Raw genomic sequence first — 23,357 nt, 5'->3', positions numbered from 1 at the left:
ATGAACTCCGGAAATGTCATGGGAGTCTTTCTTGCCAACTTTCTTAAGAACGGGCTTCGAGGTCAAATGCCTTTGAAGAGTGCCACTAGTACGATTTTCTAATCTTGGTCATCTGTCGTCATGTGCTCTTTGTTGAATTAGGCTAATTACACATTCAGGCTTTCATCCTCTGTTGTTTGACGATTAGGAGATAACCAATGAGGTGTCTCCTTCTTCTACTCGCCATAAGCTGTGTCAGAAATAGCCGGCCTAACTCTCCAAAGTCATCGATCGAGCCTGGGGGTAACGCTCTGAACCACCCTCTTGCCCCACCTTTCAACGTCAACGAGAAGGCTCGACAAGCTACTTCTCTAGGGAACCCATGAAGAGTCATATGGGCTTTAAAGGTCTCCAGATGTTCGAGGGAATCCTTTGATTTGTCATACATCTCCATCTGGGGAACTTTGAACTTCGGCGGTAGTGGCGCTATCATCACTTCTGCGCTGTAGGGTAAGTTCGTGCTAGTGAGTAATTGGTCAACCGACAATGATGCTCCCATCATTTTGGCCATCTCCTCATTCTTTTTCATGAGACTACGTAATTCTTGGTGCATCTTTCCCCTCTCTTCTTTGGCAGCGTCTGTTTCTTCAGTGCTTTGTGATTTGGCATGTTCATTTTGATTTGGCTCGGCCTCTTCTCCCAACCTGTAGTTCCTTCTCTGTAGGACTTCATTCTCTTGTTGGAGATTCTACAGACCTTACTTCCATGTTTCTTGACAATGCTTCCTATTAACAGGTTATTTGAGAGCGCGTTGTTGTCAAAATGCAAAGGACATGCCACAAGCAGCGTCACTATTAATGATGTGTTTTCCACACTAGTCACTGGGCTCAATACTCATGCAACATGAGAAACGTGAGGGCTCGGGGGGTGGTAAGTCACGTCCGATGCCTAAGTTAATTTTTTGATCCTTAGAGAGAATTTATGTATGTAAGAGTATGTGAGAAACAGTTCTAACCTGGAATTTGGCTTTTATACTTCTTGATGAGGTGGGGTCCCAATTTCCTGTGTCTAGGGTGCTCGTCCTCAATACTGGGTACTATGTTGTCCGCTTTAATGTGGTGTGGCTCCTCCAGGTCACATCCTATGTGGCAGGCTGGTGAGTGCGACCATCATCTGCGCACTCTGTCAGGGACAGAGGCTCCTTCCAGGATCCCAACATGCATTTCGTATTTCACACTTTAATGTAGCATGGCTCTACTATAATTTACGTGTGCAAAGTTGTGTCAAAGCGAATGATGTCCCATCTTCTCGCATTAAACCTCTTCCCCCATTGGCCCTGACCCTCATTCTTATCCCAATTGGTGGGCTGGTTATGCTTTGGCTGTTGGGCCTCTTAAGGGCGAGTCAGGTCCAGCCTAGTGGGAAATGAGAACATCCCTTCCACACTAGGTTCGGAACCTTCAGTTACTCGACTACTTACACAAGAAGTAGCTGCAAATGTGTGTCTAGGGGTGGATGTCCCTATCGTCAGGGTAGGTGTAGGCCCTGAATGATTGTATGGAGTAGGTGTAACATCCATATCCACTTGAAAAAAAAAAATAAGAATAAGTATACATAGGAAGCCAAACCAGCAAGCCATATTCAAAACATAAACAACAAGCAAAACTTCTAGCCATGAAATGCTATTTGGCAATCAACAACACCCTTAAGCGGGAGAAACATAATCATTTGCCCTATACAGTATACACACCATAAAAATTGTTTATCATTTAAAAAATAACCACAAAATATTCATGAATCATAAATAACCATAAAACCTGAAAAATCTTCAATTTTGCAAACCCTAAAATTCAAACAAACTACCAAACCCTTGGTAACTTTTAATTCGCATCTAATCAAGTCAATAAATAAAGTGAATTAAGTTTAGGATGACATAGAGTACACTGAGAAGGGTGGCATGGCGAAGAGCACTGTTTCATGATGGGGCTAGGCAGGCGGCAAGACGGCAATAGAGAGAACACGAGACTTAGGATTGAGAAGAGAGAAGACTGAGAAGAGGAATTGAAGGGGAGAGCAAGGTCCGTCGTTTTGGACCACGTTTTACACTTAAACGATGTCGTTTTACTTTAAATGGATTCATTTTATTCAATAGCAAAATCACTATTTGGCACATTAGATGTAAAACAACGTTGTTTTATAATTTTTAAAAAAAAAACTGTCAGAGTCAAATATGGAGCGTTGGAGAATCTTTTTTTAACACACCAATTCCGACTCTGACTCCAACTATGAACTCCTATATTTTTTACTACGAAAAAATCAGAGTAGGAGTGAATGTCGAAAGAAGTCAGAGTTACGGAATTTTTGCTCAATCCTAGACTTGACCAGGCATTCTTCATAGGGACTATCTTCTCTAGCTTGGTGAATCGGCCAACGCCAATGCAAGTTAGAGAAAAAGGTCCAATCCTCCTGGTTGTATATGGAATATGCCTTTCAGGTTGTATCCAAGGCAGTTGAGGAAAAGAAGTAGTGGGAGGTGGCCTATCTCTGTTTGGGTAACCAATCACAAATGCAAGTGGCTGAGCTCACTATACTAAAGGCCGAGATGTATAATCTACAAAGACTTGAGTCTCTAAAAGGTCTTCACTGGTGAGGGCTCTAGAGAATTTGGAGCAAGCCTTAAAGCAGAAAGGGGAGGCTGTTCAAATCGCAACATTCTTGAAGGATGAATTGACCATTGAGCGCCAAGTCAACGAGTAACTTCGAGCTAGGTTGGAGAAGGCATCTAAGACCACTCAGTAGAGAAAGATTATAGCATGAGGTACTCAGAGATGTTCACGACAAGTGAAAAATTGTTTAGAAAACTCCGCAATGAATTTGAAAATACTCAGGGTTAGCTGAAAGAAATCACTGCCCGATAAAATAGCATTCGAGAGGAGCACAACAAGGCTAACAATAATTATACACTGGTTGTTGAATCTAATGGGGCCTAGCGGGAGAAGTTGGCTAGGGTCTTAGGGAAAGTTAACAAACTCGACACGACCCTCCAAGAGTCCAGGGCTAATCGAGCGTAGGGAATTGGGTACAACTTGGTCTCCAAATGCTCAAAAGGTTCTTGTTGACTAACCCTATGACTGACCTAAGGAATTTGGGCTTGTGCAACATTCTTCTTATTGAGGCAGTGTTGGCCATATTAGATTCCTTGGGTGTCGATGTGATGCCAGAAGCATTCTTTGATCAGTTGCGTCCTCTTCCTGCTGGTGGCTAGTCCTTCTAGGCAGATGGTGATTCCTCCATTTGTTTGTATTGGTTATAGTCTTATTCATTATGTTTTGTAATAGACTTATTGTGTAAGAGACATACCTTAATTTAAATGTTGTTTAAGGCGTTTTGTTATGGGTTCTATTTTATGTTCGCCATAGACTTCACTTTGTTCCCTTCATTTTCTGATGTCTTTACCGCACTACTTACTTTGACTGTAATGGTTGCTAAGAAGGGTATTAGCTCTGAGCGCCAAGGTTTAACTTGTGCTAGGCTAGTTCTTGTTTTTCAGATAGGCATTGTCCACCAACGGTGTGTTTGCTAGTCACTGTCAACCATGCTCCTAGCTAGGCCTCATTTTTAGATATGTGTTGATCGCCAAGGGATGCTTAAGGGAGTGGGAGATTCTTTCGACCCCTATTCAAATAAAATCATACTGGCCACCTACATGCCTTAGTTACCAATCATTGGTATCAATGTTAACCTCGATTGCATGTGCATTGTTAATATCCGATTGCTTGCCTTAAGGGGCGAGTTAGATGAACAGGAGATTCTCTCAACTGCTATTCAGGCTGAGCCTAAGCCATGTCGCATGCACGTATGATAGTCTTAGATGCCAACTATTGGCGTGAATGTTAACTCCGATCACATGCGCATTGTTAACATTCTATTGTTCTCCCAAGAGGCGAGTTAGATGAGGGGTAGATTCTCTCGTCCACTATTCAAACAGAGGCTAGCCCCAATCCCATGTGTGTATGCTAACCTTAGTCGCTGACCATTTGTGTGAATGTTAACCCCAATCACATGCGCATTGTTAAAATTCAATTCTTCACCCAAGAGGCGAGTTAAGTTGTGGGAAACTCTCTTGATCACTATGTTAAAGGTGCATTTATGCTCTTAACAAAGATTACCGGCATACTAACAAGAAATCACTTTATTCCATATTCAAGTTACATGCAGTTGGCTAAGTAGAATACTTTCTAAGGTGTTCCACATTCCACGAGTACAGTAGTTTCTTCCCATTCATGCCTTCCAATTAATATGAGCCCGGTCTGTTGTTTGATTTGACAACGTATATGGCCCTTCCCAACTATGCTTGAGCTTTTCATCTTCTTGTCTTCTGGTGGATGTCCCGATGTCCTTTAACACGAGGCCTCCAAATTTGAGCTCCCAGTGCTTGGATTTCTTGTTGAAGTAATATGTGGTTCTTCTCCTGTAAACTGTTGCTCTCATTTCTGCCTCTTCCCTTTTTATTGGCATTGTCCGCTGCTACCCTCTGTGGATCGTTCAATGCCTTAAATGTGTCTTCAGTGTTGATGAAGTCATCGGTCCTATCCATGGACTCTCGTAGAGTCATCAGTATCTTTCTCGCCAACTCAGCCATTAAGGGACTTCTAAGCTAGATCTCTCTCAAAAGGGCCGATAAAGTTATTTTTTCATCCTGATCATCCACCATCGGACGTTCTTTGTTAAACTGGTAAGATATGCTATTAGGCTCTTGCCTCCTCGTTGCTTCACGGTGAGGAGGTATGTAGCCGACCTTATCCTCCTCTGGCTTGACATGAACTGCGTCAAGAATTATCGACCAAGCTCTTTGAAGTTGGTTATATAGCCTGCCTGTAGATTCCCGAACCAACCTCTTGCTATGCCTTTCAGGGTCAATGGGAAAGCCCGGAACGATATTTCTCCTAGGAACCCATGTAGGGTCATATGGGCCTTGAAGGTTTACGGATACCCAACAGGATCTTTGGACCCATCATAAAGATCTATTTGTGGCACCTTGAACTTTAGCAGGAGGGAGACCATTATTATCTCCCTATTGTATTGTTGGTCCATGTTGTTGATTAGGTTACCAAACAACGACAACGCTCTCATTCGCCTCACCGTTTCTTCATATCTTTACATGAGATCCCGCATATCGTCATGCATCTTTTTTTTCATCTTGATCGCTCTAGGCCAGTCTCCCTTAATCACTTTGGGATTCCTCATCATGCTATCTATCCTGCCCTTGTTCTTTGCCTCTTACAGATTCGACTTTCCTTTGCTTCAAGGTGTCATTTTTATTCTGCAAGGCCTTCATCTCTAACGCCATTCTTTGCATCTTGTCTTCCATCTCCATAAATTTTCTATTCAATTTGGTATCATAGTTGTCCACTGTAGTAACTTCCTATTCCTGATATATATATATATATATATATATATATAAATTCCGATTTACGAACTGTGTGAGTGCATGGTAGCAGGCATTTGGATCTTACTTCAACAACAAATTGATTTTTTTACTTTTCATTGCCAAAAATGGCCCCAAGCTGTTGGTGCAATTTCCGACCATGCCTTCCATGTGCTCAATAATCTACAATCAGAACAGAGGCCCGAGGACCCGATTGGGAGAAACCTCCGATGGTGAAGTGAAAAAGATGGTATGGCTGTTGAGAATTCAGATCTTAGAGAGTCTTCAAAGCGTACTTGATGACGTATTTATAAAGAATGAGGGTCGATCCAGTGCAAGTATGATTCCTTTTGGAGTATGATTCAGCCGTTAATAGGGTCAATCTGGTGTGAGTATCTCGCCCAGATTTACCTTCGTGACAGTTGATTATAGGAAGATTGTCCGGTGATGATTTCGGATATGATTATGGACTATTATTATTTCCATGCATGGTGCGTTTGATTAAGCTTATCCCTTAGTTGCCTTAATGCATGTAGATCTCTCGTGACCACGTCTTCAGTCGCCTGCAGCCCTTTCCTCACCTATTAAACGAACTTAGGCCCAACGATGTGGAAATCCAATTACAGTTAAGCATTAAAAAAATATTTTTTTTGTACTTTGAATCGTTATAAGGACAATATTTTCTGAATTAAAGTAAAAATAATAATTTTTTAATATGAAATGGTAGTTAAGTTGCAGGAGCAATAATTCTTTTTAATGGTTTATTTTTCAGGGATGATCGTAGGGCTCTACCCCTACTTTTGTACTCTGGTTGATCCACATCCTAGCAAATCTTGCCTTCAAAACAATAATAATAGTCCACTTGTTTCAGATTCATGAAATAGTCCACTTGAAGGTGGGATTCAATCTTTTCAACCAAAATCTTAAACGTTGACAGCTTGGCGTTCAACGTTTTACCTCAATATATGACAAACATGCAAACTTACCAATATCAGATAAAAAAAAAGAGAAATGATTGTTACAGTACTCTCCTGAGACGGTAAATTAGAGTATCATCTCTTGTGCATTGATAGCCTATAAAATTTAGCAATCACGAAGGCCAAGTTCGTTGATAAAATAGGTTGACTCTCTCAATCTATGTCAATTTCCGCATCTTGCCACCCTAATTTTCTGGCATGTTTTCTAGAAAAAGAAAAAGAAAAAAATGTTATAGTTTACAGAGTTAGAAAGTTCATTATAAATCTATCCTCAACTAGTACCAGCTCATTTGAAGTCCATTTAGTGTACAAATGTCTTGCTGATATCTGCATTCCTAATAAACCTGTATGGCCATGTTTACACAATGCTTTTGTTTCTTTTGATGAGCTGAGACGCATTGTCACTGGTACAGCAAATTGTATGCTGGAAGATCTTGTATCCTGTTAATGTCTTCTAAAGAAAGCTCTCTTTCCAACTGGGTCCTTGTTACTTGTAATACCTCCTAAAGAAGTGGAAACAACAAATTAGCAGTGCGCTGGATCGCCAGGCAAAAAAAAAAAAAAGAAACGAGTCAGTGTTCCAGGACAAGTCATTGAGTATAACTATTCCTCAGAAGCAAGTTACCAGGAAAAAGCAAAGCAAGAGTAGGAGGCATCACTTTAATTGTGAAATTCATGAAAGTGTACAAGCAATGAGGGGATACCAATCTTGTGGTGGACATGATTCTACAACAATCCAAATGTTCACCTACTTATCCCTTTTGTCCTTTATTTTCCTTTTACTGTACCCCTGGAGATGCATGCTCTAGGTGATGTTATCAAACCCTCTTGCATAATGTTGTATAGACAAGGAAGCTGTGTTTCTATAGAGCAGGAAGAGAGATTATATTCATCCATAATCCTGTCATCATCCCTTGATGAGACATCAAATGATTGGAAAACTATTGGTTATTTTTCACTTATCTACCAATGATTCAAGGCTATGTAAACAAATGATAAGATGATGATGAATAGCATTTTTCACGGTAGGAAATGGGCCACTTAGTAAGCAACAGGCAACTACATTTGTGGTTCCCAGAGCAATATGAAAAAAAAAGGGCTAATTTCGTGTTGCACACCCAAACTATCACTCTTTTTCAAATTGCATCCTATTTATCAAAACAAACAATGAATAACCCATACTACCATTTTCTTTTAAATTGCACACTCCATCCAACTGATTTGTTAGCTTTGACCGACCCATAAACGCATGATGCACACGTGTCTAGGGGTCCGTCTGAAAAAAGCCCAAGATACCCTATGTGGAGAGGCTGCTTCAAAAAGACATAGGACTTCATATCTCTTCTCATTATCAATCATTGATTGAGAAAGAAACCAACTATACTGCCACAGCAGAGATCAAAGCTGCTCGGTTCCAGTTTTAATGAGTTAAAAAGGGGCAAACACAAAGAAATTCAGAACTTAGCAGAAAATGGTTTCATTCTTCTATTTCATTTGAGTTTTAGATCCCAGGGTATGTCATTTCTGCAATGAAGTAGCATGGGAAACAACGTAATTTTTGTTTAAGTTCTTTCTATTAAGAGCAAAAGCATCTCCACCAAAAGTACTCTAGACTTTCACAAGGAACGGAACCCTATGCATGTGCAAGTCACATGTCTAGGGTTTTGTTAGAAGTAACGGGTTAGTTGGATGGAGGGTGCAAATTGAAATAATTTGGTAGTTTATGGTATCCAATTGTTTGTTTCCATAGTTTTAGGTGCCATTTGAAAAACGGGTGATAATTTGGGGGGCAAATTGAAATGAATAAAAAAATAAGTAGTGGGACCTTGTGCTTTTAGTATCCCAATAAAACACATGAAAGAAAAGAGCACTTGGGAATTCTTATTCTATCTTTTCTGAAAATCTAAGGAGAAGTATTTTAAACTGTTTGCCATGACTTTGAGAGAGAGAGGGAGAGATTATACATTGAAGTCCATGTAGGAAGCATTCATTGCAAGCCATTGAGCATCCATCATTTCAAATGCAATACAATATAATTCATCAAAGGCTTCTTCATCGTCTGTGATAAAGGACATGCAAGTAAGTCATGAGTGTAACTCATTTGGAAAAATAAAATATAAAAAGACAACACGTAGGAGTTAAAAACTTGAAAGCAGACTTTTTCCATTTTGTAGGACCTCTGAATTCACCTAAACTGAGCTGTAGTAGATTACCTCCTAATAATTTAATGAAATTAATTCCTGGAAGACATCGTGGTTTTACTGCACAAGAGACCAGAAGATGATCATTAAATAACACTTGCATCTTTTTTTTTTTTTTTATGCGTAAATAACATTTGCATCTTAATTTCCCAAGATCTTGTGGTCATAAAAAAATGAATGCACTGAAACTTTTGTTTTTTTTTTTTTTTTTTTTTTTGAGTAAGAAAATTTTATCGAGACAAGTAAGAAGGCAAAGCCAAGTACACAAGAAGTATACAAAAACTGAACCTATTACAAGTCAGGAACTCGAAAAAGAAATAAGAAAATCATAGACACTAGTTGGTGTCCAAAACAATTAATCCACGCTTCCTGAGATTATCCAAATGTCAAAATCTTCCCTAAAGAAGCAAGCCAGCTGAAGACTGCAACCTTTGATGGCACCTTACTCTTCCAACTATTCTTCCAAGGAAAAGAATGAACCCCATTTGGCCTAGACGGCATCTCATACCAAGAACAAACTGAAAACTTGTTACCAGTATGCATCCATACCATCTTATCCCTCATACCCCACCCATGCTGAGTAGCATACAATAAACCAGACAGTTCAGAAATAGCCCCCATTTCCCAATCATCCACAGCTCTAGAAGAAAGAGCATTCCAATGAGAAGAGCCACTAGAACAATAAAAAACTCAGCTATAGAAGCACCCAGAATCTGAGAAATACGAAAAAGATCTGGAAAAATAGCACAAAGAGCCCTACCACCACATCATGGATCATGCCTAAAACGAACTCTGTAGCCGTCCCCAACCACAAAGATCACATGTTTTACAAAAGCATCCCAAACTCTCCTAATATTTTTCCATACCCCCACACCATAAGTACCTCATAGCTCCCTAAAACACCAGCCCCCCAACACTCCCCTATTTAGAATCAATCACAGCTCTCCACAAAGAATCACCCTCCCGATGATATCTCCACAACCACTTCCCTAATAATGCTTTATTAAAGAGACTCAACTTCTGTAACCCCAACCCACCAAACGACAAAGGAGTACAAATCTTATCCCAACTAACCAAATGAGACTTAGCTTCCTCCCCTATACCTCCCTGCAAAAAGTCTCAAAATAACTTCTCCAACCGTTTTTCCACACCAGTTGGAATGAGAAATAAAGATAGAAAATATTATGAAGGTTAGACAATGTACTTCTAATAAGGGTGATTTTTCCCCCTTTTGACAAATACAACCTCTTCCAACCTACCAACCTTCTCTCTACCTTCTCCAACACCCCATCCCAAACTATATTGGCCTTGAACGTAGCCCCAAAGGAAGCCCAGGGTAACTAATCAGCAAAGAGGAAACCTGACAATCCAGAATACTTGCCAACCTACTCATATTTCTCACCTGACCCATTGGTATCAGCTTGGACTTTCCTAGATTTACCTTAAGGCCTAATCTGGCCTTCTTGAGACCCTCCTACCATGAAACCTCACAACAAACCACTGCCAACCACAACCCCCAACATACGAAGAAGAGCATCCATCATGATGAAAGAAAGAAAAGGAGACAACGGGTCCCGTTGTCTCAAACCACTGGAACTATTAAAAACCACCTTAGGAGAACCATTCACTAAAACTAAGAAACGAGCTGTCAAAACACAATGTTTGATCCAACCACCCACCTCCCCCCAAAACCAATTTCCCCAAAAGAGAAAACAGAAAATTCCAATTGACATCGTCATAAGCCTTCTCCATATCAAGCTTACATAAAATACCCGGCTCACCCGATTTAATTCTACTATCCAGACATTCATTTGCAATTAATACAGAATCCAGAATTTGACTCAATCTAACAAACACATTCTGCAATTTCAAAATACATCTCCTTGACATTACTCAATCGATTGGCCAACACTTTAGAAATTATATTATAGACCCCATTAACTATACTAATGGGAAGAAAATTCTTCACATCAGAAGCTCCCGTCCTTTTTGGGATAAGTGTAATAAAAGTAGCATTTAGACTCTTTTCCAACTTACCAAAAGAGAATAAGTCATGAAACACTTTCATCACATCCTCCTGCACAATGTCCCAACAATCCTGAAAGAAAGCCATAGTAAAACCATCTGGACCAGGAGTCTTAACTCTGACCATCTCTCTTACCACAGTAAGAACTTCGAGGTCGCTCATGCCATGTGCTCAGAGGATCAATAGTATCGAACTCTAAACTATCCAGTTTTGGCCTCCAATCATGCTGCTCTGGAAGAAGATTCTCATAGAAAGGGCAAATATGCTCGTTAATGTCAGACTGATCAGAAAAAACAGCACCATCAACCTCAATCAATTCAATAGCATTGTTTCTCCAATGGGAGTTTGCCACCCTGTGAAAAAACTTTGTACATTTATCCCCTTCTTTTAACCTTAGGGCCCTTGATTTCAGCATCCATGAATAAGAGACTCCATACGTCTATCCACATTCGCAAAGACTTGTTCATTCCAGTCCTTCAAATCCCTTTTCAAAGCCTTTAACTTACCAGCCAATATGAAACTAGGGGTACCACACAATTGATAGGAAATCCATTGTTGTTTCATCATATCTTTGAAAGCATCAGTCAACAGCCACATATTTTCAAACTTAAAATATCTACGACTTCCATGAATACCGCCACAATCCAAAAGCATAGGGAAATGGTGCGAACAAATTCTAGACAAACGCTTCTAGCATTCCTCAGGGAAATGAGATTCCCACAAAGGAGACACCAAAAACCTATACAAACAGGACCAATTCCTATTATTAGACCACGTAAAGGCACCCCCGCAAGAGTTAAGTCAACAAAATCAGCCTCAAAAATGAATTCAGAAAACTCCCTCATCGCCAAGATAAAACCAGAATCCGAAGATCTCTCACTCAGAAAACGAGTGACGTTGAAATCCCCTCCAACACACCAAAGCACATCCCACCAACTAATAAAACCGGCAAGCTCTTCCCACAACAGTCTTCTACCGCTGTGCCATAAATCTCAGCAAAAGCCCATTCAAAACCATCATCTAAATTTCTAAAATGACAGGCTACCGAAAACTCCCCTAGACATTCCTCCAAATTCTCCACTACCCTCCTATCCCACATCACCAACACATCACCCGATGCCCCATTTGAAGCAAGAAAAGCCCATCCCACATACAGACAGCCCCCCACAAACTTCTGGTAAGACTTCTATCCACGCAACACAACTTAGTTTCCTGCAAACATACAATATCAGCCTTCCACACTCTTTAACAAATTCTTTATACGAAGACGTTTGTTAAGATCATTCAGCCCCGAACATTCCAAGATAGGATTTTTGGCTTCATAAAAACAGATTGACCCTTGGATCTATCACAACTAACACTTCCTTCTTTTGAATCATAATTAACAGAACATGTTAATCTCCTTAACTTCCTATCCCATTTTGAAGCTGCACTCAAACATGATGCAGCTGTAGATTGCTATTAAAGGAAGCATGAAGTTAAAATACTGAACCAGTTTTGGATGCCACCATAATTGAAAATTTTGATAAATACTTTTTTGGTCCAATGGTTTTAGGAATTAATTTTTTAAATTCCATTCCCGTGATCATTCCAATTTAAGCATTAGAATGTAATATTTCAGTACCGGTGCATTTTGGCATACCGTTTCGGGATTAGCTATATATAAATATATATATATATAAACTGATAATTAATAAAATAAATACTTGTATACGTAAGTGTGTATCATGTTCGTGTGTGTATATGGAATAATTAAAGATTTATAAAATGAATATGAGTAGAAAACATTAAACAGAAAAGGTAGAGATATTGGTGCTAAAAGCTAATATTTAAAAAATACAATCTTGAGTTGAGACAAAAAAAGAAAAAAAAAAAAAAAAAGAACAAATATAAAATAATTGATAAATTATTAAAAATAATGAGATTTAAAAAAAGAGAATGAAAGGACATATTTAAAGTTACAGGGAAATTAAAATGATATAAATTCCTTTGAGATTTTAAAATTACATGAATGTCATCTATATTTGAAATTTACAAAAATGCCATCTAAACTCAAGAAAATTACAAAATTTTCATTAAAACAGTCTGGAATAGAATGTAGTCCAAAATGCAAATTCTAACCTGAATGGCAGGGGTAGGCGGGAAATTTGGAACGAAATGGAATGGGAATTATAATATACCAGGTACAACACTGAAATGGAAAATCTCGGCCAGAACATAACGGAATTTAAAACTATGATATGAATACTTGTGAAGAGATTAATCAAACATTTGCATAATATTGATTTTAAATTGGTAGTGTCACTGACACAAGTTCTTCACCCAAACAACAGAACATACAAATTCATATAATGAACTCAAGACAAAAAAAAAAAAAAAAAAAAAAAAAAAAAAAAAAAAAAGACATGATGATATGAATGTCCAAAATCTATATCATTAGACCGAATGTCATCATCAATTAAAATGAATGAAAGAATATAGATTTTGTTTTTGTTTGCTTTCATGTTGTATCCATATGGGCGCAGTTTTCATGGACAAAATGACAGAATGATATCAAATGATGATCAAATTTGTCTACAAACCTGAGCTTAGATCCAACATCTGAATTAGCATAAATGATACATTGATGCCAGCAACAGCAAATGGGTATTCCCAAGCAGCTCGCTTCCCTCCTTGCTTGAACAATAACCTACGGAAAGATGCCTTCATTTGGATGTTTTGTATGATTAGCGATAACTCATATTTAGTGCAAAAAAAGACTTTAGAAACTAAAATGAAACAGAGAGAATGCACAAGAGGAGAGAAACAACAGGTAGAACTTCGTATAATTTTCAATGGAAATAATAGAATAGGAGGCATACCGGATAAGTCCTGGAAAAAAACAGCAAATTCTCAAGGGAAATAAGACCGCAACCCCTAAGGAGAGCACGTCACTATGAGCCAAAAGAACATTAAGAACAAGGAAAAAACCGAGAGCTACTGTCATATATTTCTTATACATATATTTATCAATTCAGCTAAACTTAATATATATAGTTAAAAGACACCACAGGGAACCAGCAACATTTTCATATTGTTTCATATATTTACTCCATCTCTTATAGTACTCATCATCTTTTTTATTTTTTTTGGATAAGTTCTTATCCGACATCAATACAACCTAGATCTACATATCAAGATGTTTTTTATGTCTCCAGCAAAACCACATGGATTTTAAAGGCAATACCGTTGTTGATAGTAGAAGATGCAAAACATATTGTGGCTTAAAGTACTAAAAAAAGGAGATAAATCTCAATCAAACGTCCCAACAGCAGCAAGTAATTGAATGTACTCTTTTCAGTGCTACTTAGAAACACAATAGAGTTGACCAATTTTCATGTAGGCATTCATGCTATGTAAGATACCACCTATTCTAAACATAAATAGTAGCATTTCATTCCTTCTTTCATGACTTTGAAGACACTTTATGAGCTTAACAGTTTCTTTATCAGCAACGGATGGAAAAATGACCAGCTAAATGAAATACAACCTACCATCTAAAGTGAAATAACCCTACCTAAAGTCAGTTGATGGATTAGGACCTTGCCACCCCATCTCTTTCCATTGCTCAGAAATTAAACCTTTGAAAGCAATATTTGGAAAGGCAGCATGCCACAATGCTCTGAGGGCTTCCTGTTATGAGAAGGAATAATGAGATCGTTGAAGTAGATTTGAACAGTGATAAAAACAAAAGATGATAAAAAGGCAGCATGCCACAGTGCTCTGATGGGTTTCTGTCATAAGGAACAATGAGATCATTGAAGTAGCGTTGAACAGTGTTAAAAACATAAGATAAAACTTCAAAGTATGTGAGAAGACAGAATATGCAGATATGGGAATGTGAAGTGATTTTAGCTAGAATTATGCAAACAAGATATTGATTTGCTAATTCTATGTCCTCTGTGATTGAATTGTAAACCTAGTGCTTGAAACAGTAAATCAAGAAAACGAGGGGAAGGGAGGAGCTTTGGCTATGAAAGTTAAGTTTCTAGTTGGCAGACCTTCCTCCGCCAGAATTGAGGATTTATAAATAAAATTTATGGGGTCTCTTCCTCTTAAAAAAAAATAGTTGGCAGACCAGAGAGGAGTATTACAAAAGCAAATGGTAACAATCTCATCTGAGTTACTTGTAGCTCACATTCATTGAACTGATACAAACAGAAGAAGCAGAAGAAGAAGAAGATGTTAATAAGAAACAGAAACAGCCCCAGCATGAAGGAAATACTTGATGATCAGGCCAAGTCTCCTCAAATGGTACTTGTAATCGTTCCTGGAGCCTCTGAAGTCTTTGTTCCTGGTAACAATTTAAAAATGGGGGGCAGGACTACAGTTAGTCTAGTGAAGCTAAACCAATTCAGCAGTTCTTTCAAAGTGATTTCTTCATTTTAAAGCAATCACGAAAGGACAGCAAAAGTCAAGAAGTAGAGACAGAAATCATGCAAGAAATGCCAAAATAATATGCAATTCCATATCAAGAGACGAGACACATTTTTTGAAACATCGAACCTCACCAAGGCAGGGTTAAGGGTGAGATAGATGGGAGTGTCTTCTTTGTTAATACTCAAGATTAGAAGCAAAGGCTGCCTACTCACAGAATGCAATGACGTAATCCAGTAACCCTCCCATTTACCTGAAGAGGACACAATGGGTAGTCAATAAACTTCTCATTACGTTTGTTGCTGGAGCGGTTAAAGAGTCCTCCTACCCATGATCGTGGTCCAACCATAGCATTAGCTACAACCATCAAATGCTGATCAGTAAAAGAAGAGAATTATTGTCAAATGGAATGATATAGATCAATATCACGTACTATAATGTCAATAATTCAATAAAAATGTGGTGACAGGGCCCTAAAATTAGTAACTTGACATGCTATAGTTCCAAGCTATAAACTATAAGCCAGGGTGCAGAAGAACAGATATGCAGTGTATTAAATTTAACTATGCAAGAAAACTATGAAAAAAAAAGAGCAAGTGGTTTGCTAAAGTAGAAAATAAGCCCCTCGGAGAAGCAGGTACACAACAGAGGTAACCCCGACCCATAAGCCCACCAAACAACAGGCAGGTATAACCAAAGAGTCATAAAAAGAAACTAAGTTTAGTTTTCGTGCCACCTAAAACTGAAATTGGTTTGCCAAGAACATTTGTGAAACAATTTAGACCCAATCATGCCTACAATTGCATCCGTATTATGAGTGTTGAATTATCAAGAACACCCTGAAATTGAAACTATTTCTACAAGTTAGATCATCAATAACATTCCTGAAACTTAATAAGCCATAGTTATACTGCTTCATAGAATCAAGAAATAGGTTTTCCATGAAGGAGAGATAAATTTAATGGGATGACAGAGGTTATGTTAAACACATTCTTGGCAGAAATTTAAAATAGAGATATCCTAATTTTTGGGCTTCGAAGTTGACCAAAGTGATGGAAAAAAGCTAAAAAGAACCCATATGCTTTTCTCTGACAAATTTGATTACCAATCAAGGACTATTCTGGCAAAAGTTAATTGGGCTACCATTACTATGTTGCTCAATTAGTATTTTCAAAGAAATATTTTTTTTTTTTTTTTTTTGATAAGTAGTATTTTGAAAGAAATATTATCATCTTTGACTTAACTTCACATTGAATGCCAAAAGCCTGCTTATCTAATGGCATCCCATTCCAAGAGCCCACAATGCATGAGGTCAAGATATCAAGCCACCATACGTACTACCAGGAAAGAATCACTTTAAAGTTGCATACCATCTTGGTGATTTAAACCCTTACATATTGGAGTTGACCATGTACCGAAAATAAAATGTAGGCATCATTAAATGCCTAACTTCCATGACATTGGATTGAAGCAAATTATAGATACTAATTCATTGACTTCTATAGAACAACAACAGGAGAGTACTGGAATCCCCCACTCACCAAAACATTGAGTCAGCTGAGTTATTATATGAGCAGAACTATGCGACCATTCCAACTCTTCATCACCCTTCTTCTGTCTCCAGTAAATTTCATCCTCGTCAACCTACATTCGAATTGTGAAAGTACCTTTAGTGTAAGTTATATACGTACGTAATACTAGACACAAAAGAGTGAGCTGCTCAACTTACAGACAGCTCTTGTACGGTGAATTGAGATTTCATCATTTAAATTTGCCAAAATTTAACAATTATTACCCAAATAGTATGAAGAGTAAAATTGTAATTTTCTTATGGAAAGGTTTGGAAACATATAAATTTAGAGTCTTAAATTTACTTCATGAAAAAAAAAAAAAAAAAAACGCAACTCAAAACTACCATTGAAAAGAAACAAGAAAACTCAAAAGTAAATTCCAAGATGAAGTAGATGCAAAATGAGACAAACCGAATTGTTATTAAAGGCAGAAAAAATAAGCAACTTCAGAAGGAAATACAGCTTTCCATCGGTATCCATCCTTTCATCACAAGGACAGATACGTTAAATTGGCAAAACAGAGATTGTGTGCAGTAAGGGATTCCTCAAAAACTCTATACGAAAAACGTATTATAAGCAAGAAAACCCCATTTGTATTATAAGCAGAAATGCAAGAAACAAACAATTGCAAAGCTGATTATTGTAATTCAGACTCATTTTAATAAGAGAGCACAAGAGGATTACTTAGTGAAATTAGTAACAAAGGCTTATTTAAGGAAAATGATCACTCTAAGAGACTTCTAAAACTTAAACATGGGAGGAGAGGGAGGGGGGAGGGATGGAGAGAGCGAAAGAGGAAGGATGAGATTTACTCTGTGGAGAGAAGAGCAAGAAGGAAAGCATTGTCTACGCCTCCTTAATCTCATGAGGGGACCAAAACTAACAATGAAATTCTTTCACCCATTTTAACCGAAAGCAAAATGAATAAAGACAAATATGTTTTTGAATAAATGGGTGACATATCATTGCACCCAAATCATGCTCTCATCCTATTTTTCAACTCCCATCATTTCAGTTCCCTCTCTCTCCCTCGTTCTTCCCCTCCACCCATCACAAGAGAGAGATAGTCATAAAATAGAGTAGTGGCCTAGATACAGGCATGAAGTCATAAAGATTAATTCTTTTTGTGCTTTAAAGGAAAAAACTAAAAGAGCAATTAAATGGCTCCTTTTACATTGCTTTGATATTGCAAAAAGTTCGTAAAGAAGACTGTAAAGTTCAGAAAAGTAGTGATGGATGTCTATGCCCTACATAACATCAATATGCATACAAGACAAAACTAACATCCCCATAATTACACACACGAAGAAAGTTAGAGAGAGAAATAATGCAATGCTGGACATAAAGTCATGCAGAAAAAGTACCGGTTATGGCATCTGAGGAAAAATGGTGGTGGTGCTATGGTGATGAGATGGGTCCCCTTGCAAAAAATGGTGGGACCAAAACCGGTACAGGAAACAAGAAGAAGAACAGAGGAGAGAGTGAACTGGCATTTTTCTTCTTCTCCGAAGGGATTTTGGCATTCAAACAAACACAACCGCTAAGATGGTGGTCGAAGGTCGAATTTGAAAAGAATGCTGAGGGCATGTTCTGTCTCCCTGTGTCTATGGCCTTGACAACCAGGCTACCAGCCACTTTCCCATAAACCAGGCTGAACTGCAGCGCTCGCCGCTCGGGGATGTTTCTTTTTTCTTCCGTGGCCATTTGCGTGTGATGTTTTCATCGTATCAATATTAGTGGTGTGGTAATATGTGATGAATTCCGACCGTCAATCCGATTCCAATACCATACTAAATTAATAGATTTGGGATTGATATTAATAGGTTGGGATTAAAACGAATTGATTCATTAAAACATAATTTATAAATAAGTCAATATCGAGTTAATTTACTTAACTCAAAATCAATCCGATTAGATTTTATTTTAAAATTATAATTTTATTATTATCGAGTTATAATATTAATATTTTTTAATATACTTATATTTTTAATATTAAGATTGTAATTTTACTCCTATATTTGTATTTGTTATTCTAAGATTTGATTACTTTTATTATATATTAAAATTTGAAAAATATTGATATTTTTTTGTTAAAATATAGATTTTAAATTTTTTGTTAAATTATGTTAATACGATCATATGGTTTATGTAATGTTCAACCAATTTACATGAAATAGATTTAAATAAATCATATCGTGTTGACCTATTTGTAATTAATTATTATTTTTTTGAATTAATAATTAATTAATAATTTCTAATTAATTCAAAAACATTTCTAATTAATTGCTAAACAGATTAAAATAGATGATACGACATGATCCGTTATCTAAATGAGTTGAATTAGAGTTTTAAAATTTAACACGTTTAGCATAACTGATAGGATCGGATTGACTTATATAATCGAATATTCATAATTTGACACGACTCAAAAACACGATTTATCTCTCCTTAATATCTAATATTACTACTGTAATATAAATACGATGACCTGCATCCGAGTCTGAAAATTATGATTTAAGTGATTTTATACCACACATTTATATTTATACTTCTTTTTGTTTTTTTAATAAATTTACGATGTAAGACTGTTAATAGAATAATTTCGATTCCTGTTATTTATTTTGTTTGTTCAATTTTTCTTAATTTATTTATAGTAATTTTCCCTAGAATTTAAGTATAGTAGCTCAGTTTCAGCTAGTAAGTAGGTAATATAAATTTTTTTTATAAGTAGTTAATATAAGATTTACCATGACTACCATTATAATTTAACCACTCTGTATGAATTATTGAGATTGATCTCACGTGGAATCGGGATGTAACATCTGAGAAAAAAGCGCTATAACATATGAATCATAACCACAAAAAAGTCTAATCAATTTGAAACATTCTTAAAATCATTTAATATGTCGACGATAATGATATAATAGTTTTGCAAGTACAACCTACTACCCGGAAAAACATGTCAAATTGGTCAAATACTTAGGGTTGTAACCAGTTCGATTTGATCTGATTTTAGAAAAATTTTAGAATCGAACTGATTTATACCGTTTTGAAAATTTAAGAATTGATATGGATCGATTTGTCACCAAACCTAAAACTTTCGATTTTTCAGTTTCGGTCCGGTTTTCTAATTTACCATTTACACGTGTGACATTATATATATTTAATATTATAATTTTTTTAATACAAAACTTAATCGTAAGAATTTAGTATTTATTATTAACAATTAGGAGCCTATAACCCGCACAGTTGTGTATATTGAATTTTATAGATTTATATTTATACATGCAATATATATAATCACTATTATAACAATTTAAAACTAATTAATAATTTATCAATATATAAATACATAAAAAAGGGACTAAAAATTGTACATCTATATAAAAGAATTTAATTTACCAATAAATTAATTCAGGGTCAGTTTATAATATTAAAAAATTAATATACAATGCGGAGCATGCTTCACATTATATGAGTTTTCACATAAAATACAAATTGAGGAGAAATAAGCGGGAATGAATTATTCTAATTTGTAGTTGATGTGCATTTGTTTTGATGGAACAAACGAAAGAAAATGAGGGAGAAAGATCTAGAGAGAGACAGGATTTTATAGTGGAGAAACTTGAAACATTATATGACAGTTTATTTTGACAAAATAATATATAGGTTGAGATAGTATCTTTGAGTAAAATTTTGAATCGGTTTATATCTTTATATATACGAAAAGAAATAAAATTTAAAAGTTACAACAATTTAAAATAAACCTTTAGTGAGGTTTTTTATGCTCGAAAATCCTCTTCATTTCATCTGAAATGGACGATATCTAGTTAATGTAAACCATATGAGATTTTGGTCATGATTATATCCCCATACATAAAAATGAGAAAAAATTGAAAAGGAATTTATGGATTACTTAGTTCATCAGGATATTCAGCTGAAATTGGGGGGGGGGGGGGGGGGGGGGGGGGGGGGGGGGGGGGGGGGGGGGGGGGGGGGGCATTGCACTGAAGTTTTATATTCCACAACCATCACATCCAAAGGCTAGAGCAAAACCAAACTGGTAAGAGAAATACATATGAAACTTAAACGGGAGACTTAGAAGATGCCAGAGATGGTGGGGAGCTTGATCTCTCCCTTAGTAGAGAGAGAAATGGTGAAGTTTCCAGTGAAGGGAAGATCAATGGTGAGACCCAATTCCAACTGAAAGTCTATGTCCCAATCTGCACCAACGTCCCTTGCCAAGCTCACCAATATGCTGTGCGGCACCTTCACCGGAACCTCCAGCAACGTTGTGTCGCTAGCCTTCAGGGACCTTGGGTCCGGCATCGTCCCCGATGCAATCACCCTGATCCACCACCACAAACACATAAAAAGAAGCCAAGAATGTTTCATCAAGTGTGAGTCTTGCAGCAAAGTTTTGTTCATGATTTTGCTTGTATTGAATTCTTTTTTCTTTTTTCTTTTTTCTAAACTTGTATTGAATTCATTAGATCGTATATTTATGAAAAAACAAACATCATTATTATATTGAGAATCAGATCGAAAATCAAGATCGGAGTTGGGTTGACGTAAAAATGCTCACTTGAAACTTTATGTGAAATTCAAGCAAATGAAAAGCAAGCGGAAAAATCCCACTCAAAACATGAGTCGTTTTAGATCAAAACTGAACCATGGCATAAGCGCCCTCGCAGATGACACGAAAAGTTCATCTGTATATGAGCTTTGCAGTAAGATGTCGTTCACTTTGATTAATATTAAATCCATTAGACTAAATCCAAAATCAACCCCAAAGAACTCTACTCAAAACAGAGGTACTACTCGTTTCAGATCAAGGCCCCGTTTGTATAGCGGTTCCTCTATCCAAACGGGCCAAAACTCAAATGGCATGAACGCGCTCGTAGGAGTTAATGTTTGATCTCTTGAAAAATGTTACCAGCTAATATACAAGCTGCCAGGTTGCTCAACACTTCAGCCAAATGAATCAGGAAAATAACAAATAAGCAAGCAAGAGTATATACGGTTATTTAAGGGCATTTATATATTATCATTCTTGTATAGAATATTTCATTCCTTCCATAAATAGGACACTGTACAACATAGCTTTTTACACACTTTCACATAATTAATCAACTGAAGGAATTATTTCCAACCCCTGTGATGCTCTGTTTTCTTCTTCTTTTCATTTAGCGCTAACTCTCTTGCTCCATTTTAACCAACTCTGACATAGTATCAGAGAGGTGAAAAATGGCCTCCAACGATCCTTCCCCCCCCCCCTCCTCCTACCAACAAATACACCAATCTTGTAGACCCATAAAACCCTTATCGCCTTGAAACATCTGATAACCCAGGAACCATATTAGTCACTGACCTTCTCCATGCTGAAAACTTTTCCACTTGGTCTGGTTTACTCCAACGTGCTCTTCGCACAAAGAACAAGATCAGTTTTCTCAATGGAACACTCAGCCAACCTTCAAACCCGACAGAACCTCTCTTCGACCTCTGGGACAGATGCAACGATATTGTTGTATCTTGGATCCAGATTTCTATAAGCCTTCCCCTACATTCTTCAGTAGCCTTTGTTGACAATGCCCATGATATATGGACTGAGTTACAAGAACGTTTCTCCCCACAAAATGGACCACAAATCTATGAACTCAAGAAGCCCTTGGCTAATCTGTCTCAGGAAGATGATACCACGAATGGCTATTACGGCAAACTCAAGTCCCTTTGGGATGAACTATCCATCCATGACCCACTACCTGTTTGTTCTTGTGGCTCAACCAAAACCCTCTCTGACCGCTACCAACGCGATTGCGTGATTCAATTCCTAATGGGTCTCAACGATTCCTACTCCAACGTACGTGACCATATAATGCTCCTCGACCCATTACCTCTAGTCACCAAGGTATTCTCATACATCCAGCAACAAGAACGACATCAGATGGTTACTTCCTCAACTCCCCATCCAGATTCTATTGCTCTGGTATCTTGAAAACCACCCCCTAACCCACCTTCCAATTCTGGCAAGAGAGATAAGCCTTACTGCACTCACTACAAGATTACTGGTCACACTTTGCAAACATGTTTTAAATCTGGAAATGCCATTGCTCCAGTCTGCAACCATTGCGAGATGACAGGCCACACCATGGAACATTGCTAGCTGCAAGCTCCATGGGTACCCTCCAGGGCATAAAATGCACAAACCACGCAGGAATGTCGTGTCCTTTGATTCCCCTGTTTCTGGCAATCAAACCGATTCCAATAGTTTTTTGACGAAGGATCAGTACAAAGATCTCATAGCCTTGTTACACAGTAAGGATTCTAATTGCTCACCATCTGTGAATCATCTCCAGACGGTTATCTCTACTCACCCTCACTCCTCTTCCACTGCTGGGCCTTTCTCTTTGGATAACGATTGGGAAGGATAGCATGACACACGGGCTCTACCACCTCGTACACGACACGGTTGCTCCCCAACCTTTAGACATTACTTTATCACAGAATTTCCATTCTCAAAATTCCATTTCTGCTTTTGTACAACCCTTTGACTGTGCTGTTGATTTGTGGCATTGTTGGTTGGGTCATCCATCCCATTCCCAAATGCAACTCATCCATGATTCCCATGTAATTACTCAAATGAATACAACGAATACTTTACCATGTTTTGTTTGTCCCCTTGCCAAACAGGCTCGCTTACCCATTTCCTCTAGCACTCATAATACAAATGCTTGTTTTGAGATTATAAATTGTGATTTC

At 37.5% G+C, this 23,357-nt stretch overlaps 2 protein-coding genes across 9 annotated transcripts; one reads left to right on the top strand and one right to left on the bottom strand.

Moving 5' to 3' along the window:
* Positions 1 to 6,451: 6,451 nt before the first annotated feature.
* On the bottom strand, positions 6,452 to 18,390 carry LOC121248873 (ELMO domain-containing protein A-like). 8 transcript variants are annotated; one of them, XM_041147481.1, is made up of 10 exons: positions 17,963 to 18,390; positions 16,569 to 16,671; positions 15,281 to 15,400; positions 14,876 to 14,944; positions 14,168 to 14,283; positions 13,473 to 13,527; positions 13,194 to 13,314; positions 8,598 to 8,645; positions 8,349 to 8,443; positions 6,452 to 6,887 (listed from the first exon to the last, which is right to left on the bottom strand). In XM_041147481.1, the coding sequence occupies exons 3-10, from the start codon at positions 15,392 to 15,394 to the stop codon at positions 6,786 to 6,788; spliced, it is 720 nt and encodes a 239-aa protein (XP_041003415.1). In that variant the 5' UTR covers positions 15,395 to 15,400; positions 16,569 to 16,671; positions 17,963 to 18,390; the 3' UTR covers positions 6,452 to 6,785. The 8 variants fall into 8 exon arrangements, 7 of the variants coding, with proteins under 7 accessions (XP_041003415.1, XP_041003418.1, XP_041003412.1 ...); XM_041147484.1 differs by having other exon boundaries at positions 15,281 to 15,384; positions 17,963 to 18,389; XM_041147478.1 differs by lacking the exon at positions 17,963 to 18,390 and adding an exon at positions 17,411 to 17,932 and having other exon boundaries at positions 15,281 to 15,384.
* Positions 18,391 to 21,243: 2,853 nt separating this feature from the next.
* LOC121249356 lies at positions 21,244 to 23,029 on the top strand. The gene is made up of 3 exons (XM_041148068.1): positions 21,244 to 21,328; positions 21,950 to 22,584; positions 22,739 to 23,029. The coding sequence occupies exons 1-3, from the start codon at positions 21,244 to 21,246 to the stop codon at positions 23,027 to 23,029; spliced, it is 1,011 nt and encodes a 336-aa protein (XP_041004002.1).
* Positions 23,030 to 23,357: the final 328 nt, after the last annotated feature.

The sequence above is a fragment of the Juglans microcarpa x Juglans regia genome, chromosome 2D, assembly GCF_004785595.1.
Source record: "Juglans microcarpa x Juglans regia isolate MS1-56 chromosome 2D, Jm3101_v1.0, whole genome shotgun sequence".
Lineage (NCBI taxonomy): Eukaryota > Viridiplantae > Streptophyta > Magnoliopsida > Fagales > Juglandaceae > Juglans > Juglans microcarpa x Juglans regia.
The sequence above is the reverse complement of the archived record's forward strand: the minus strand, read 5'-3'. Positions and strand labels throughout refer to the sequence as shown.

Excerpts from the sequence above, each read along its gene's own strand:
- LOC121248873 (XM_041147478.1), bottom strand. The coding sequence starts at position 17,464 with ATGAGATTAAGGAGGCGTAGACAATGCTTTCCTTCTTGCTCTTCTCTC. Across the intron at positions 13,528-14,167 it reads AATCCATCAACTGACTTTAG|GGGTTGCGGTCTTATTTCCC; the intron begins GTAGGGTTATTT and ends TGCTCTCCTTAG. Across the intron at positions 13,315-13,472 it reads TTTTTTCCAGGACTTATCCG|GCATCTTTCCGTAGGTTATT; the intron begins GTATGCCTCCTA and ends ATCCAAATGAAG.
- LOC121249356 (XM_041148068.1), top strand. The coding sequence starts at position 21,244 with ATGAGTCGTTTTAGATCAAAACTGAACCATGGCATAAGCGCCCTCGCA. Across the intron at positions 21,329-21,949 it reads ATCTGTATATGAGCTTTGCA|GAACCATATTAGTCACTGAC; the intron begins GTAAGATGTCGT and ends CTGATAACCCAG. Across the intron at positions 22,585-22,738 it reads ATCCAGATTCTATTGCTCTG|GCCACACCATGGAACATTGC; the intron begins GTATCTTGAAAA and ends GCGAGATGACAG.